General features: G+C 38.8%; 1 protein-coding gene across 1 annotated transcript in view; it reads right to left on the bottom strand.

Annotated features, from left to right (window-relative positions):
• LOC107695022 (fibroblast growth factor receptor 3-like) overlaps positions 1-18276 on the bottom strand; it is a 44274-nt gene extending 25998 nt beyond the window's left edge. The window contains exons 1-3 of the mRNA XM_016494788.1: positions 17708-18276; positions 12056-12252; positions 2111-2377 (exon numbers count right to left, since the gene is read on the bottom strand). Coding sequence (XP_016350274.1) covers positions 2111-2377; positions 12056-12200 — 412 coding nt within the window. The 5' untranslated portion in view covers positions 12201-12252; positions 17708-18276. The remainder of the gene's footprint in view (positions 1-2110; positions 2378-12055; positions 12253-17707) is intronic.
• Between the last annotated feature and the right edge of the window lie 8 nt (positions 18277-18284).

The following is an 18284-nucleotide window of genomic DNA, read 5'->3' as shown; positions in this document are numbered from 1 at the left end:
TTCACTGTATATCCTTCTGTTATTTTCACACTTAATTATGCCCATTAAAATGTATTTTAAAAGTTTTTGTTACTTTCAGTGTTCATTTTTCTCTCTCTCTATGGTAGCCTACATCATCTTTAATTTAATAGCATTGGAGCTGCTCCATTGTACTGTAATCACGCGCTTTGCTGTAATAATACAGGGAACCACTCGTTATAAATCTCCTAACTGTGATATTTTCAGAAATAGATGTCGCATTTTTTTCATCTGAAACGTGCTGCGATTTATATTCCAAAGCCACTCATATAATGCAGAAACACTCAAGCAAGCAAAACACACGCAACGCCTGCACGTATTTGTACTAATGCAGAATGAGAGGACAGTAGTACAGCCGAGTGCATTTCACACAGGCTGCTAGATTCACTTTCGCCAGAAAGTCGTGTATGCCTAAGGTTGAAAATAAATGATGTTTATAGTGAATGCCCCTATAAATGGTATTATTTTTACGATTTAGTTTTAATCCAAATGATGCGTGTGCTAAGTGAGTGAACATCAAAGATCACACAACAGAAGTGCGCGCGCTCTCTCTCTCTCTCTCTCCCTACCGTTAAGTAACTTGTGCATTGTTTTACTTACTTGTTTTTGACGTATCCGACCGAACTACAAACTTTCCAGTGATGTCTGTGAAAAAGGTATATTCACTCGACAAGCTCGCGCATCTGCGCCGCCGCGCGCTCAATCCACTCTGCGTGCTTTGTTTATCAGCTCGCGCACATCAGCTATACAGGCGTTAATACTGAATGTTTAACGTTCTATTCACTGCATACATATACTTCGTAGTAGACATCCTTAACTCCATTCTGCTGTCTGTTGTCGGTGTTTCTTTGTCTGAATATGGTGCTTATCACATGCTGTGTGGTATCGGCGTTTGGTATCGGGGCATTTTAACGAGTACGAGTACGAGTACAGGAGCTCAGTATCGGGCCCGATACCGATACCGATACCAGTATCAGTATCGGTGCATCCCTAGCTTAAACACACACACACACGCACGCACGCACATCACATCACATCACACACATATAATTCTAGTATGTAATGTCTGTTTGTCTTAAGAGTTTGATGATATTTTTTGTTACAGTATGAACATGTTCAGAATAGCATAATATCATACTTCTCCTACTAGTATTTAATACGTATACTGTGCAAATCAGGCACATTTTCAGTATGCATTGACATTACATTAGCCAAACTGAACTCAATGTAATATCAAAGGCAGTTTTCAGTTTGTTTTTCTTGACTCATTATTGATTTATTTTAACAAATGTTAAAATATTTGTACATTATATAAAATATTAACTTTTTTATTTTTAAAATTGTTAATTTAATTTTAATAAACAAATGTTCCTATTATAAAATGTTACTAATTTTTTTTTTAGTTCTATCATTAGGCCTATAAGTAAACAGCACTTGCTGAATTCAGATCATGTGTCAGTAATGTAGCATGCTACCATTTGAAATGTGTAGCATTGTATAATGCATACTGTATCACTATTTTTAAATGATAATAAAATAGACATTATAGTGTATACTACATAGTAAGCAGTGTTCAGATTCCATTCTAAACATAGTCAGTGACACTTGTTTGTATAGTAAAAGATAACAATACCTGACTGGCCGGCTCAATGGGCCACATGTGACGCACAGACAAACAACAACTCTAGTGTCTATTTAAGAATATTTCACAATGATTTTAATCTGTAGGGACTGAAATATGCCATTTTCCACTGTACCTTCCCAAGGAGGCCCTATGTAATTCCCTAATTTTTATTCAGGTAAAGCCCTTGTCACAGTCTAAACAATCCTGTTCAGTCCATGTGGAATATTAAACAACATGTAGACTGTTTAGCATTCTGCCTTCGTGTGTGTGTTATTATGCTTGTATGATAAACGTCAAGTCATCCTGTAGGTGTGTGCTGGGAGTATGTCTCAAGACCTGTTTGCCTGTTGGGAATGAGTCTGACTGGTGAGTTTCCAATTAATGCTTTGCATGCCTGAGCTTGTGCACCCCAGTTTGCTGTACTAAAATAACGACAACACTACTTAAATATTATTCGGAGAGACTGACCAGTGACTCTGACGGTGTAGTTGCTTAGCAGCGTGCTGCTGTGGGTGTGTCTACAGGAATACACCCCCGAGTCTTCATAGGAGATGTTGATGATATGGAGCACTTTTTGCCCCACCCGTGTACGGTTGCTAGGAGACACGGCGTCACCATCTTTCTGCCACACGATGGGGACCAGGAAATCGCGCGGTGTGCAGGACAGATCCACAGTGTCCCCGACTCCTGCCACGTAGTCCTCCAGAAACACTTCCACCTCACTCGACACCCAATCTAACAGAGAGAAAACAGAGAGAGATGTATTAATGGAGTAAATTCAATCTGCAGTGAATGAAAGTATTGATAATGAAATTAGATTTATGCAGATATTTCATCCAAAGTGACTTGAAGGTACTTATTGAGCTATATAGTCAGGCTATGTTAAATGTGTCGTGTCACTGCATTCCAAAATTTGTCCGAGCACAATTCAGAACGCAAGAAAAGTTTTCTTTTTCGATTTTACTACTGTCAGGGCATTGCAACAATTTGAAGCCAATTTTAGCAAATTGACATTTCAGGTATAGCTAATTTAATTTACAGGTGTTTGATGGTAACTCATATGCACTCTTGAGATTTGTTTGCATTAAGAATGCATGTTAAAGTTGCGATAAGATGGAAGTTCATGTTTTCTTCAGTATTGTGACATCAGAGTGAAACGGATTATCAAAAAAGAAAAAAAAAGTGATCAGAGAAGTCCAGCATACGTCACCAGAGAGAAGTCTGTCGTTTCATCTGAAGATCAACATTTTGATTAAAAAGGGTCAAACAAAATGTTAAAAATGAAACACATGTATTGACGAATTGTTCACAATAAAATCAATAAGATGAATTTAGAAAATAGGGTGAATTTCCATTTCATGCCAACTTGAAGTATGTTCAATAGTGAACATTAGTGAACACTATTAACTATTAACTAGTTGCTTATTAGCATGCATATTACTAGCATATTGTCTGTTAATAAGTACTAATGAAGAACATATTAATCCCTTATTCTGTATGACCATATTCTAGATTTCTTAACCCTACCTAATACCTAAATCTACTATAACGTCTTTTTACAATCAATAAGCAGCTAATTGGGAGTTCATTGAGGGAAAACTCTTAGTTAATAGTGAATATGTGCTCCCTTATCTAAAGATGGTCAAGCATTTGCATCTGTATTTGGGTAAATGCACAAAGTATGTGTCTGTAAATTCCCAAACCCATGACCTCAGCATTGCTAGTGCCATAATCTACCAGCACGGCAATGGAACCCTGAATTAACATAGTTACTATTGTCATTTGCATCTAGTAGAGTCTGACAGACATAAATAATAATAATAATAATAATAATAAATCACTTACATTTTTACTCAGAGATGGATCTAAAAATCATAGAAAAGCACACCAGGAGAAAATAAACAAATATGTTTATTAACCTCTCCGGTGAGCGGCATGGAGACCCCACTGAGACACAGAAATGCAACATGCTGGAATAAATGTTCCGACAGACTTTCCTTCATTTTCCCTCTCTTTTTTTTCCATCACCTCCATAAAACCTGGTTGTCTTTCTGTAGCATCTCTATCACTCTTTCATTCTCTCTTTTCAAAGTGACATTCATCTCCGGGTAGAGCGGTGACAGACTTACAAAGGATTGATATATTCGATAGGTGTTGTGCTTGCGTGTGTGTGTGTATAAGGTCAGGAGTGTGCTGGCAGACGACTTGCAGACAAGACTAAGCTTGAGTGGAATACATTATTGGGTGTATGAATTATAGATCGCCCACTACATGTGAACGCATACACACGCTCTGTTAAGTGCAAAAAACACAACTCCATCTGAGGCTGTCTGAAGGCCACGTGAAGTGTTAATATCTCTTTGATCACTTCTCATATCAGTTCCTGTGTGTTTCACTCTTGACACCGTCACATCTTCCTCTCCGTCCCCTTTTTCTACCTTTCATCTTGTCTTTCAGTCATTACTGTACCTCTTTCTCCCCCCTCTATACCACTCAAATCCAGAGGCACCACAGTGCTGACATCAGACGGCGGCTCCTTCAATGAATAAATGCCGTTGTGTGTGTGCGTGTCTATTCTATATCCCGTGAAAGAGAGGGAGTGTGTGAGATGTTTATGTGCGTTTGTGTAACATATGCTGGGCCAGTGAAAGACACTAATGTGCGTGGGGGAAGGGGTTATAAATAAATATCATAAATGGCTACTGTGTGTTCCCATATTTCCCAGGAGGTGTGTGGAAAATAGAGCCAGTGTGAGCACTGAGGTTTTACAAGGCTGATATAGAAACCTCTTGAGGACCACAGATCAGGTGAGACTTTTATGAAGACTCACAAACCCCGTTGACACGGTTAGGCTACGCAAGCCTCATTTCATGTGCCACCGTGCTCTGAAATTCATAATGCAGAGTATGTATCTGCTGTCTGCTATGCATTTCCATTCATTTCAATGGCAGTTGCTTGGCTGAAGTATGTGACTGGATATCTGCTGGTTTTGAGCCGTAAATATCATGTGACATCACTCTGGAGCCACGGGATATGACATCATGACAAAACTGATTGGCTAAAGGCAAAAGGCAAAACTAGATTACTAGATTTCAGCAGTGGTCAACCATCCCGGATGTGAACCTGACCTTCGGAAATGTCCTGACCTTCGTGACCACAACCGTCCTCCAAAGCCTGTAATCATACATTCACTCTATAATCAGCTTCATGTATTTTCATAATCACTGTAGATTCAAACACTGTTTTATATTCAGCACACACACACACTTGCATGTATTGAGGACAGTTTCCTTTGATCATGCAGAATAGATGAAAGGTATTTTTTGTGTTTTGCTAGAGTTGTGCAGGGTAATATGTGAGATGTGATTTAAAACCTGCTGCCATGGGCAACACAGCAGTTGCTGGAATATATTTGACTGAAACGAACAGGTTAACACTCTGTGTGTGTTTGTGTCAGAAGGGCATTTTAGCAGTAATCACAAAATAGCAGTTATTACATCTAATTTAAAAGTAGTGTATGTGTGTTTAATATAAAGTGTGTGCATTTGGTTGACTAAATGAAAACGCATCTTAGATGTCTGTTAGCTTTCAATATAATCTTTGTTATATAAGAAAAAAATACAATTATTTACACACTTCTGTTCAAATGTTTGGGGTCGGTATGATTTTTCAATTTTTTTGAAGTCTCCTACACTCACTAAGGCTGCATTTATTTGATCAAAAATAGTAAAAACAGTAATATTGTGAAATATTATTACAATAAAAAAGAATTGTCTTCTATTTTAATACATTTTAAAATGTAATTTATTCCTGTGATGCAAAGCTGAATTTTCAGCATCATTACTTCAGTCTTCAGTGTCACATGATCCTTAAAAAAACTGTCTAATATACTGATTGGCTGCTTAAGAAACATTTCTTATTATTAGCAACATTGAAAACAGTTGTGTTGCTTAATATTTTTCAGGATTCTTTGATGAACAGAAAGTTCAAAAGAACAGTATTTATTTGAAACAGAAATCTTTTGTAACAGTATAAATGACTTTTCATCAGTTTAATGTGTCCTTGCTAAATAAAGGTATTAATATCTTTCAAACCCACAAACTTTTGGACAGTAGTGTATATGTAAGCATTTTGCAATTTTAGAAAAATAAAATGATTTACACACACACACATACAGCTGACAGCATGTGATAAATGTGTGTATGACTAACAGTCTCTGGTTTTACTTGTTTTGGTCGTTGCAACAAAACGACAGGTTAAAACAAGAGAATGAGGGGGGAGTATAGAGAGTGTGCACACACACACACACACACACACACACACACACCAACCTGAGCTGTGCCAGTCTGCTCTTTTGCCATTTCACGCTGCTTTCAGCCGTTTGGCGTGATACACTCAGTCAACATCCCCTACTGTCGTCTGACCTTCAGACTGAACAACACACATTCATGCATACAGTCTCACGCACACTTCTCGCATACAATCTCCTTTCTGCTCCCTCCATTGCAACATTATCCAATCTTGCTGCATTAAAGAAGCATCTTTCTAAAGTTGAAGTCTGCATCCACTGTATGTGTGAATTGCGGATGCCGGATGTAAAAACATCACGTTTCTGACCCGGATCCACCTCTGAATGAGACTGGCAAGAGAGAAAGAGAGAAAGACACGATCGGTGATTAGGATTACGACAGAAAGAGAGTTGGGCAGAGGAGAGTTTGCAGATTGTTTCCTCTTTTATTCTGTCCTGTTGAGGTGTGTGTGTGTGTGTGTGTGTGTGTGTGAATGACGGTGTGTCCCTGAGGAAAGATTAAGAAAGCTGCTGCATCCAGAAAGCCTTCTCTACACACACACAAACAAACACACACACACACACACACACACACACACACACACACACACACACACACACACACACACACACACACAAACCCTCCCGCATCAGTGCGCTAATTAGTAACGGAAGCTGGATGTTCTGAACATCCAGAGCCCATCCAGAGTCTGAGCCAAACTCTACACACAAACACACACAGACACACACACACACACACACACACACACACATATATATATATATATATATATATATATATATATCTTTGTCTTAATCTTTGTCCTAAAACATTCTTTCAAAGGTTTTCCAACACATTCACATGTCTACACACTCAAAGAGCCACACACACACACACACACACACTGAAACAAACACACTGTAACAAACACACAGGGACCGGACCATCTTAATTGATCTTTGTCTTAATCTTTGTCCTAAAACATTCTTTCAAAGGTTTTCCAACACATTCACATGTCTACACACTCAAAGAGCCACACACACACACACACTGAAACAAACACACAGGTTGTAATCAGGGACCGGATCACTCCATAGACGAACTGGCCTAGTTTCAAACCCTACACACTGTACAGAACACACACTCAAAACACACTGCAGCAGCCTGTAAAATGAACAAACACATGCTCTTAATCTAAAGTAACGCAGGTATATCTTTGGATATTTCACAAACGTCTTTATCCAGATCCAGTTTTGTCTCTGAAGTAATTTTCTCAGAATTAGGGTTAACAAAAACTTATTTTGAACATAAAAAAGTGTTTAATTTGAGTGGAAATTTAGGCTTGTTCTTGATTAAATGTTTAATTCATTAGGACACACCCCAATATTCACATTAGTGGTACTTTTGCATTTGGTCCCACCCTAATTTTGAATATTCGGTGAAATACTTTGAATTTAATATTTGATAACACTTCATTTTACAGTGTCCTTGTTACAAGTTACATGTACAGTAGTAATGCTCTGGGTGTGTGTTCACAGTGTGTGTGTTCACTACTCACTGCTGTGTGTGTGCACTCGGATGGGTTAAATGCAGAGCACAAATTCCGAGTATGGGACACCATACTTGGCTACATGTCACGTCACTTTAAATTATGCACAACTGCAAGCAACTAACCCAAACCAAACCCTAACCTTAACCCTCAAGTAAGTACATGTTATTAATATTACTCAGTACTCAATTGTATAATTACACTGTAGCAAGGACACCTTAAATAAAGCTTAACTAAAAATCTAAAAGTCTCATACATATCTCAAAATAGACAAACATTGTCTGATTCCTCGTTTTGGCCAACATAAATGGGTCTATCACTATACTAAATTGTTGTATTGTTAAATATGTGCTGTAAAGCCAAATGAGTTGTCTTAACTGTCTGATCAAAGTTAAATAACATAATTGTGACGGTGACAGAATAAGAAATGAGCTGAGTGAGATGTTACTCTTTCAACTCTGTGATCTCAAATTACCCTCAAAGAAACACATGCGATCAAGCAAATACACACACAAACACATCACCTCTCTATGGCCCCTGCACTGCCCCCTTTACCCACTCCATCTTTTAGTCTGAATAGAAATATAGCATTTTCAGAGAGAACAGAGAGAGAGAGAGAGAGAGAGAGAGAGAGAGAGAGAGAGAGAGAGAGATGGGGTATTACTGGGCAGGAAAAGTACTAATCCTCTGCCTTGCTTCCTTCCAGCCAATGATACCCACAAGCAACTGGCAACAGCTGCTCAGAAAGATCCCAAATCACATACACAGTCTGAGTGTATTAACATGAATATGCAAAGTAAACCCATTTATAACTCAAAATTTTAAACAAAAACAGATTCCCCTAAACATGTGACACACTGTTTAGTCTATCACACAGTATAAACGGCTAATAACTGAAAACAAAAGTTTCTTACGGCCTGCTGTCCTTGTGTAACATTATAACAGTTTATAATGCTTGCACACTGTTAACTAAGCCAGCACTTGATCACTTTCAGTTACAAACTGATCTGTGTGCGGTATAAGCTTTGTTACACTGTCATTAATGCATTATTAATGCTTTCTAAACTATTTATAAGCATCCCAGGAGAGAAAGCAGCCATCATAGAGTACTCTATGTTCCTGAGAAGCCTAATATATAAGATGCTATGCCAAAGCTTAAATCTAACCAAAATCCAGAGGAGATTGATGGACAGACTGCTGTTTGTGTGACACATCAAGTACTGGTTTGTTGTGGATGTGTGTGTGGGATGCTATGTGTTGGACCAGGAATATTGCCAAGGCAGAGGTTCATTCCATGGGTGGTAAAGGAGAAGTGTACATGACTCTGTGTGTGTGTTTGTTAGACTTCTTACAGCACATAACTTCTGCCATCTGTTCATGACTGCCAGAAGTGGTATAGGGGAGCTGAGGGAAATCAGCAACACACACACTCAAACCCACATTGACTTGGCTAAGTGAGGACTTAGCATAGACTTCTATTGTTTTTATATAAAGCTAATTATAATTACTAGAGACTAACTCTAACCCTTAAAGAAAACCTTTTAGAACACCCCAAAGTTTGGGGTCTGTATGTTTTTTTTAATGTTTTTGAAAAAGTGATTTTATGCTAACTATGATCTGTATAGTTAAAATATATGCTCTGTATATTAGACATGAAAAAAAAAATATATATATAAGAAAGAGTCTGATGAGAATGGTCATGGAAAAACATTTCAGTACAAACCTGTGATGTCTGTCAGTAATGAAGCAAGTCCTGCTACACTCTGATGCACACACACACCAAGCTGTTTGTTTTACCACTTATGACTTTATGTAAGTATCTAAGTAATGCCCTTCAGGGGAAATGATAATTACATTGAAGACACCCATCCTACAAGTTGACAGGCCAGCAAGTGTGTACGTGCTTCACACGTTCACACGTGCCTCTGTCTTTATGTACAGGTGTGTGCAATACCGCGCAGGTATCTGGTATAAGGAAGTCTCTCCGTGTGTGTGAACAGGTGGTTGTAGACACCATTCGGAGAATGTGTTTCTTTTCTCATTAATAACGCATCTGCTGTCCTGCAGTGAGTTTCAAAGAGTATTAATGAGGTGAACAAACCCCAACTAATAACATCAGAACAAAAGAAAAACACTCACACGAATGTGCAAAGGGTCTAAAATTTTACATAATCGTAAGTAGTAAGTAATAAGAAGGAATTGCAATATAATGTCTGTTTAAAACATAGTGAACATTTAAGAAATGCCAGTTTTGCATAAACACACACACACACACAGACACACACACACACACACACACACACACACACACACACACACACACACACACACACACACACACACACGTTGTATTGCATATCAAGACTAAGGAATTAGGACATGATATTCTGCCTTATAAAATGGATAGTTCAACTTTTGATTATCAATTCTAATTGGATGAGCCATGTTATGCCTCATATTGTCATTATACATACAGTGCATATATGTATGTATACACACACATACATCATAACAGCCACTTTATATTCAGCTTCATGCTGTGCCTAAGAACACATTTTACTTATGTTAACTTCACTGTAATGTGCAGCTTCTTGTGGCTTATTGCTTTAATCTGTCTGTCTGAAATGATCAATTTAAACTTACTGTCACTGGATACACAGACCTAAAAAGATGAATAGAGGAATAGAAAGAAAGAGAGAGAAAAACAGGGGATTTGGTGGTTAGGATTAGAAGTGAAAAGGAGCTGGGTGGTGAAGTGTTTGCAGGTTCTTGTCTCATAACAATCCCTCTTTGTTTATGCTGTGGTTTTGCTGAAGACTTTCTGCATTCTCTCCTTTGGACCATGTGTGAACATTAACTGTAATTCTATCGCCATCTCCTATTTTTTACCTGCTATCAGTATGCGAAATCAGATCCACCAGCAATCAGATGATCTCTCCCAACACACACTCACAGAGCGGAGAAATGGGCCAAGAAAGCATCAAGCTCATTTGTATTTTCTAAGTGACTGTAACATGTTGAGTATAGCCATCTAGAATCCAAACACAACAAAGACTCAGGTGAACTCAGCCAAGAAACCTGTCTTTAACAAACAACTGATAATTATCAACACTGTGGGCTCTCATCCCTGCCCACATATGCAGAAAATTCAGACACCTATCTGTGTGGAGTGATAAGCTATTTTTCAGTCCACACACACACACACACACACACACACACACACACACGCGCGCGCTTAGCTGTCATGTAATCTGCTCTGCAGGCCCTCATCCGTCAACTGCAGGATAATAAATCAATGGCAAGGACAAAGTGTGTTTACATAATATCAACTACACAAGTGTTCATTGCAACAATACCCATTTTGTGCCACTGTACAAACTACAGGAGCTGCAACTCAAGTTCCTTAAAACACAGAATCACTGACAACCTATTCATTTTCAGCAAGTGAGCAACACACAATCCTCTGTTTTTTGAAAGTGTCAAAAAAATACATTTGAGAAGTGCTTGCATTGAGAAAAGGTGTGCATCACAGAGGTTAGTGAAGCCCAAATCAATTTAGAACTTTAAGTATTTGATGAGGGTTTACAGATTTCAAAAACAGGAGGTGCAAAGATTCAGATGAACTAAAATGAATCACTTAGTGTGTGAACAGAGTTCGACTGATTTATTTAAGAGAATTGACTGATTCATTTACAAATGAAAAAATGTACATGTAGGCAACAAAATATTTCAGAGCAAATCATAACTACAAAAATGTATATTCCCTATAGAACCCTATGACATACGTATATTCCCTATGACATTTCCAATAACTTTATTGTTCTGATTCAGACTAATGTGTGATTTTGACAGATTCAATGAACAGAATCTGTTTATTAGAACAAAATATTCGCAAATCAATCTTGGTATATCTACAGTGGGTATAGAAATGAATCACCCCCATTTAAAATAATTACATTTTGTAATCACAATAATCACAACACAGACCCTCCCTGGATCAGGATGTCACTCCAAACTGGATGAACGAGCCAGGAGGAAACTGGTCAGAGAGGCTACCAAAAGGCCTACAGCAACTCTGAAGCAGTTACAGGCAAATATTTAAAAGTCTAGATGTGTAAAGTAAGTAGAGACATATCCCAGCTGACTAAAGGCTGTAATTAAAGCAAAAGGTGGTTCAACAAAATACTGACACAAGGGGGTTATCCTTTTTCCAACTCAGTGATTCTGTTTTTTTTCCCTGACATGTTGGTGTTATATATTTCACTTTTGCACTGACTAAATACAGCTAGAAAAAACAAAAACTGTGTCCATCCTCATTTCTGAATTACAATACTATTTCACAATATTTCTGTTTTTACATTATTTTTCATCAACTAAATGCAGTCTTGGTGAGCAAAAGCCTTCCTTCAAAAACATTAAAAAAATACTTACCCTAAACCTTTGAATGGTTTATACACAAAATATATATTCAAAGTTTCCATGACTTCCAGGCGTGAAAAACGCATTGTAAAAACTCCCTGATATTTCCAGGGTTTCATGAGCGTGAGACACAGAAGGTGAGGTGTAATGTCTGACCTGTGGGCTCTGGGGACAGCAGGTGGGCACTGTACACCGGAGGGAAGATGAGGGCCGCGAGGTACAGAAGGAGACAGAGCGGGACCATCCCGGGCCGAGTGACACGGGGACGAGTGTCCTCACCACGGAGACCAGATTCAGACATCCTCCACCATTCCACACATGCTGTCAATGTAGTGCTGCCACACACACAAACACTGAAACACAAAAACATATTCAACAGCCATAAGAGGTTTAATAGAGAAGGAACACAGAACAAACACTTCATATAACAGCATGAAAAGTAAAAATGCTCACAGATATTCAAAAAAACTTAGGCCTGTTGCTTTGTTATTTTGACATGGGACAAATTGTTCAAAACACTATTGAAATGCTGTGCTGACGTGCAAATGTCTGCAGAAGTCTCTCTGCATATATTGTGAATTGAAAAATAAAGTGCGACGACCACACACAACTGTCACGAGCAAATGAAATGGAGTGATTTCACATTATATGTCCCGCGCTAGTTTAGACGAGACTGGGATTTGTTGTAAACTCTCTTTTGCCGTCTTATTCTCCCTTTTTTTCTTCTTCTCTCTGGTCGGTCTACTTTGAAACACATCTTTCACTAAGCTAACACAAACACACTTATCTCTCTAAAGAAAACATATGCTCCCCTCACACTCTGTGACTTGTGTGTGTGTGTGTGTGTGTGTGTCTGCGTCTTGCCACATAAGAGAGTTTACATTAGTCACAATAAAAGGAATGTAAAGAGCTTTACACACATATACTGTAGGCTGTACGGTTTGATTCCCCACTGAGAGGTTTTTGCTCAAAGACGGTGTGAATTTGAGAGTGTGTTGCTTTAAACTTGAACTCCTGTTATTTCAGAACAGCCCTGGTTTAGACACACAGAATGTTTACGTTAACTTTAAACAGTATTTTTACGGCATTCTTCTCGAAAAGACGCACACACTCTCCTGAGGCTAGTGTGGCGCTGTTTTACTTTCCCCTTGACGAGCAGACGCTCAATTCTTGGTCAGCACATACTGAAGAGAGAGAAAGAGAGAAGCCGGGTTAGTGTGTTGAGTAACTCAGTGTTTTCTCTGGCCAGCAGAGCAGAAGCATGCACTGTGCTGTGGGCTGATAGTGTATCAGCGCTGGCTGTTGTAGGAGAGAAGGGTATATTTGTGGAGTGTATTTCTGGAGTGTGTATAGTAGGTGTGTTTTTCGAGCATGTTTCTGGAGCCATACTATCTTATAGTAACAAAGCTTAAAAGCTGGGGAGAGGCCTTAAGCAGAAACAAACTGATACATTCTTGGAAGAGGGCTAATCTCATATTATTATGCATCTTTTTGGAGTACTTGACTCGGATTGGTTGATCACAGCATTGTGTGGTCTAAGACCACTAAACTGTATAATTGACCGTTTGACCAGGCAACGATTTATTTGAGTTCTGCTAGACTAACTGCAGTTTCTTTCTCCTGCATAACTCAAATCAAATTTCCACTCAAATCAAAATTCCATGTCTATTTATTTATTTATTTGGGGAGAAGCAGTGTAATAAATGGGATAATGTGCAGTAAGCCTTCATTATCGCAAAATAAACCACTTTGGAGTGATACAAGACTATCCTGATCACCCTGTTGCAGTTTATTTTGCAATAATGAATGGATGATTGTACAGTATATGTTACTTAAAATAACATTGTGTAGTTTGAACACTGAACTGTGCCTGCTTGTATCTTATCTATGCATTTATAGTGAGTCATTTTAACACATATCATTCAAAAGTTTGGGGTTTGAAAGATTAAAAAAAAATGTTTTTGAAAGCAGTCTCTTAGACTCACCCAGGCTGCATTTAGTTGATCAAAAATACAGTAAAAACATTAATAATGTAAAATATTTTCATTCACTTTACAATGTAATTTATTCCTGACATGGAAATGACATGACGTGGAATTTTCAGCCGCCATTACTCCAGTCTTCACCGTCACATGATCCCTTTAGAATCATTCTGATATGCTGATTTGTTATTCAGGAAACATTTCTTAATATGTTGAAAGCAGTTGTGCTGCTTAACATGTGTTTTCAGGATTCCTTGAATAGAAAGTTCAAAAGAACATAATTTGTTTAAAAATAAGATGTTTTTGTAAAAATTCATCCTAAATAAAATTTAAAATGTATTTAAAAAAATTGACCCCAAACTTTATTGCATATACTTTTGTGCAAATGAAACTTTAGGGTACAGGCAGCTGGGACTGTGTGACATGACTGATGTGCAGCAGTCTGTTGCCGTGTGGTGTGTAAAACTCTTAACTCTCTCAGAAGAGTCGGTGTTTATCTATGGGATTACTGAAGAATTTGATTTGGACTCTATTGAAATATTAAGATTATCAGTCTAGCCAATGATTCAACATTAGCTACTATGTTTTTACTGTCTGTATCTCCCTTTCTGTCTCTTAATTTTAAACCCCTCAGTCAACTGTGATATAGGACACATACTGAAGTATAATTCTCTTTTAATGGCAAGCAAAACAACTACAGACATGAACAAGGCAGTGCAAGAATATTCTGTCAAATCCTGGGCGTTTATGCGTGTAATGTCTAATAGTTTTGGGTGAAAGAGGGTTTTAATAGAATCCTATCACACGGTACCTTGCAACAAATCTGGGACTAAAAATGTCAGTAATCTCCAGTAATTGTGCAGCCATGTCAACTGCCAGCCAGCCTAAATCTGCCAATGAAAATAGGGATTAAGAGGGAGACAGAGTAAGAGAGAGATAAAGAAAGTGAGCGAGAGACAGCAGATGAAAAGCTAAAGTCTGAGGTGTCTCTATTAGAGTTTGGCTGTAATCCTCTTCCGAGGACTTCACTCGCCCTCCTGCGGCTCTCTGTGAGCTCTGTCAGCACGTGCGTGGGAGTGTGTGTGGCTACAGGCTTGTGCTTTGCTTCAGTGTAGACAACTGAATAAAGGTGAGAATTAAACTCATTAACCCACCCTTTTAAACATCCTCATGGAGAAACACATCAAACACACACAAATCAAAGAGGACCAATTTACAAACCACATTTACAGATGTTTGTCACTGTGAAATTATGGGTTTCTCCGAGCTTCTCAGTCAGTGACTTCTGTGCTTTCTAGCATTAAATCCATCATTTCATATGCTTACATAAAGCGTATGGCATGACACTGTCCACAAAAACATTAATAGAAAAAGAAAAACATAAGGGTAATTAAAAACAGAAGGATGAAAGAGCGAGACAGTGCAGTAACATTGTCCATTGTTTATTGTATGCCTCGTTTTCATTCATGCTGTTTTAGCCCTTGGACTGCATTGTGCATTGTGTGTAAAATTATCTTGTGCACATTTTTTGTTGAGGTTTTTAATATATATTAAATTAATCTCTTACCGGTAGCTAATGAGGTCTAAAAAAAGCATAAGGAACTTTAGAGAAAGAGAGAGAGAGTTTGATAACTTACATTCAGGACTTCAACTCTCAAACTTTCGACAGTCCACAGAGTGGCGTATTGATTTTGAGCCGGCACCAGTCCGCTATGGGTCACAATTAGTCGAGGTTCCAATTGAAAAGAACCTCTTTTTTTCCCCTGATGACATGACCTCTCACATTTGAATTGTGCATGCCTTGGAGAGACCTTTACTAGTTCCACCAGGGCTGGTTTGAAAAGTGCAAGGGACACATGACTAGAAAAGTAATGATTATCACCCCCCAAAAAAGGCATAGACATTTCTAAACGTGGGAGATTGTCATCATAGTTTCAAGGTTTTCATCCTTTTAACCAGTCGTTTCTACTCTGTTGAGTTTTCAGAGATTATTTGGCAGCACTTTATTTTATAGTCCTGTTCCTCGTGTACATACTATGTAATTATTATAGTAATTACAATAACTAGGTAATAACTAGGTACTAACCCTGAACCTACCCCTACCCCATGTAGTTACCAGAACTTTCTTAGGCACATAGTAAGTATAAGTAAGTACACAAAATGTAACATAAAGTGCAACCGATTATTTTCTCCATCAGTAAATTGTTAATTGAACTGAAAAAGCACAGTGAATGAGTAATGTTTATACCATTTAAAAAAATTGAAGGCAGCAAGAAAACTTTTCAATTTTAGTAGGTTAGAATGTTTTATACAGTGCATGAGTTCAGCAACCAAGTTTCAGGATATCTGACAAGCTGAACTGACAGCAAGAAACGTCTTGCTGTTAACCACTCAAAGAAAAAAAAAACTATATAGTCTAGATCTGCGAATCTGATCATAAAATAATGATATCATATAATGATATTGGCGGAAAAAAACCTAACAGTTTACATCCTAGTCAGTTCTCACCACGGACTCCAGTCGGGTTTGAATGACTCTAGTAGCCTACATGAGGTGGCTAATTGCCCCCAGTAGCCCGCGTTAACACCTCTAGAGACTAATTCACTCCGATAGCTACAATTGGTTTCAGATGGCCCGTGGGTACGGCGGAGGAAAAACTGGTGAGGTTCCCTTCAGTGTGAGCTAAAAACAACACAAATGAAGCCCTGCTGAGGTGGCCGCAGAAGAAATTGATGTAATTTTGGTTTTAAAATGCGTCATACATCAAGCTGTAAAGGGCTCTCTCATCAGAAAGACACGCCAACTCAGTCACAGTTAACGAGTTATTGAGATTACAACAGGTAAAAATATAAATATGGCTCTACGGTCTCTGAAGGGAATAGCTATAAACAGTATTGTGTTAAACTCATGCACCACGAAAAGCGCTCGAGCGCTCACCGGGAAGATCGGATGATATAAGCGCCCTTGACTATGTTTCCCATCACCTCACATCCCACGGTGGGTTTCGGCACCATTAAAACACCTACACCTACATGACAAAGACCAGCTGCTGACGTATTAAAGGCTAGTTTGTGAATGAGTAATGACTGTCCACACAACAGGCTAAATTATACACCGCAAACATTTTGAACTGAGCCATATTGTAGGCTACATTAATTCAGCACAGGTGCGGCTTCTCCTCGCGACTGGTGGAGCAGCTTTCGAGCACGCGGTAGCCTACTCATACTCACACACACACACACCGCGCGCAACACCTGTCCGACTGTAAGCGATACGGGCACACACCACATGTCACCACAGCTCACTTCTACACTAAAACTTTGTTTCCATTCTGAAGGCTCTGATTGAATCAATAGCCCAATTGAAAAACACGTTTTGGAACTTGAACAAGGAAACAATTAGAAACATGAGGAATAAGACTATTTCCTATCCCTCAAAGACGCCTTTACACAGCTGAATTACGCCTGGTCTTAGCAGCTCTGTCTGCTTCAAATTCTGTCAAAACTTAACGCCACATAAAAACTAGTAAAGTACTCGAGCCACTTCAGATTTTATAGAAGCCTATATTAGAGACGGCTCTGATGCTTCTTTGCGCCCAAGCATCTAAATGATGCAGCACGAGTGCAGCCTTAAACTCTGTTATTCTCATGATGGAGTATGCATTTTATAACTTTATTTATTTAGTTATCTATTTATTTATTTTAATATTTCTAAATTGATGCTTCTATTCATAGCAAATTCCACTAGGCTATATTACTTAGGCAATTGTAAAAGACAATAACCTATAATAATGTAATAATAAGAATTATAATAATAAACTCCTCACCAAATTCCTCCTTGACACAGTAATCCTTTTCGAGATAAAAAATAAAATATGTTTGTCGGCTTTTTGAGTAAGCTTGGTCTGCGAGGTCCTTTCCAGATGTTTCGTGAATCGCATTCAGGGGACAAATCATCCAAATACACTCAAGTTTCCAAATCCAGGCGTGAACAGACGTGAAGTCAGTGAAGTGTTTGAGAAGAAGCCGTATTCACACACAGCCTTGAGCTGTCCGACTCTGTCCAGTCCTTAAAACCGCCGAAAAGTGTATCAAAACCCCACTAGACTATATCATCTAAAGGAGCACCTATGTAGTTTTGGCTCGTAAGAGGGTCTCGGGGCCCTACGGAAGAAGCTCCGCTCTTCTCCGCTGCGCTGTACGGGCACAACTGCTTCGCTGCGCCGCTGGGTCGGTTGTGAAGTGCGGGACGTTTGGTGCTGTGTGAAAGCTTGGCTCACAGACTCCCACTAACAGTTTGAGCACCGGGCTCTGGAGGGAAAACATTAACTAGGATCGGATTTCAAACCACGTCCCTGCTGCGAGTGCAGTGCTCGCCGCCTGCCGCCCCCCTCGCGAGTTCAG

The sequence above is a fragment of the Sinocyclocheilus anshuiensis genome, unplaced genomic scaffold, assembly GCF_001515605.1.
Source record: "Sinocyclocheilus anshuiensis isolate Anshui unplaced genomic scaffold, SAMN03320099.WGS_v1.1 scaffold14, whole genome shotgun sequence".
Taxonomy (NCBI): domain Eukaryota; kingdom Metazoa; phylum Chordata; class Actinopteri; order Cypriniformes; family Cyprinidae; genus Sinocyclocheilus; species Sinocyclocheilus anshuiensis.
Note: the sequence above shows the minus strand (reverse complement) of the source record. Positions and strands in the feature narration are given on the sequence as shown.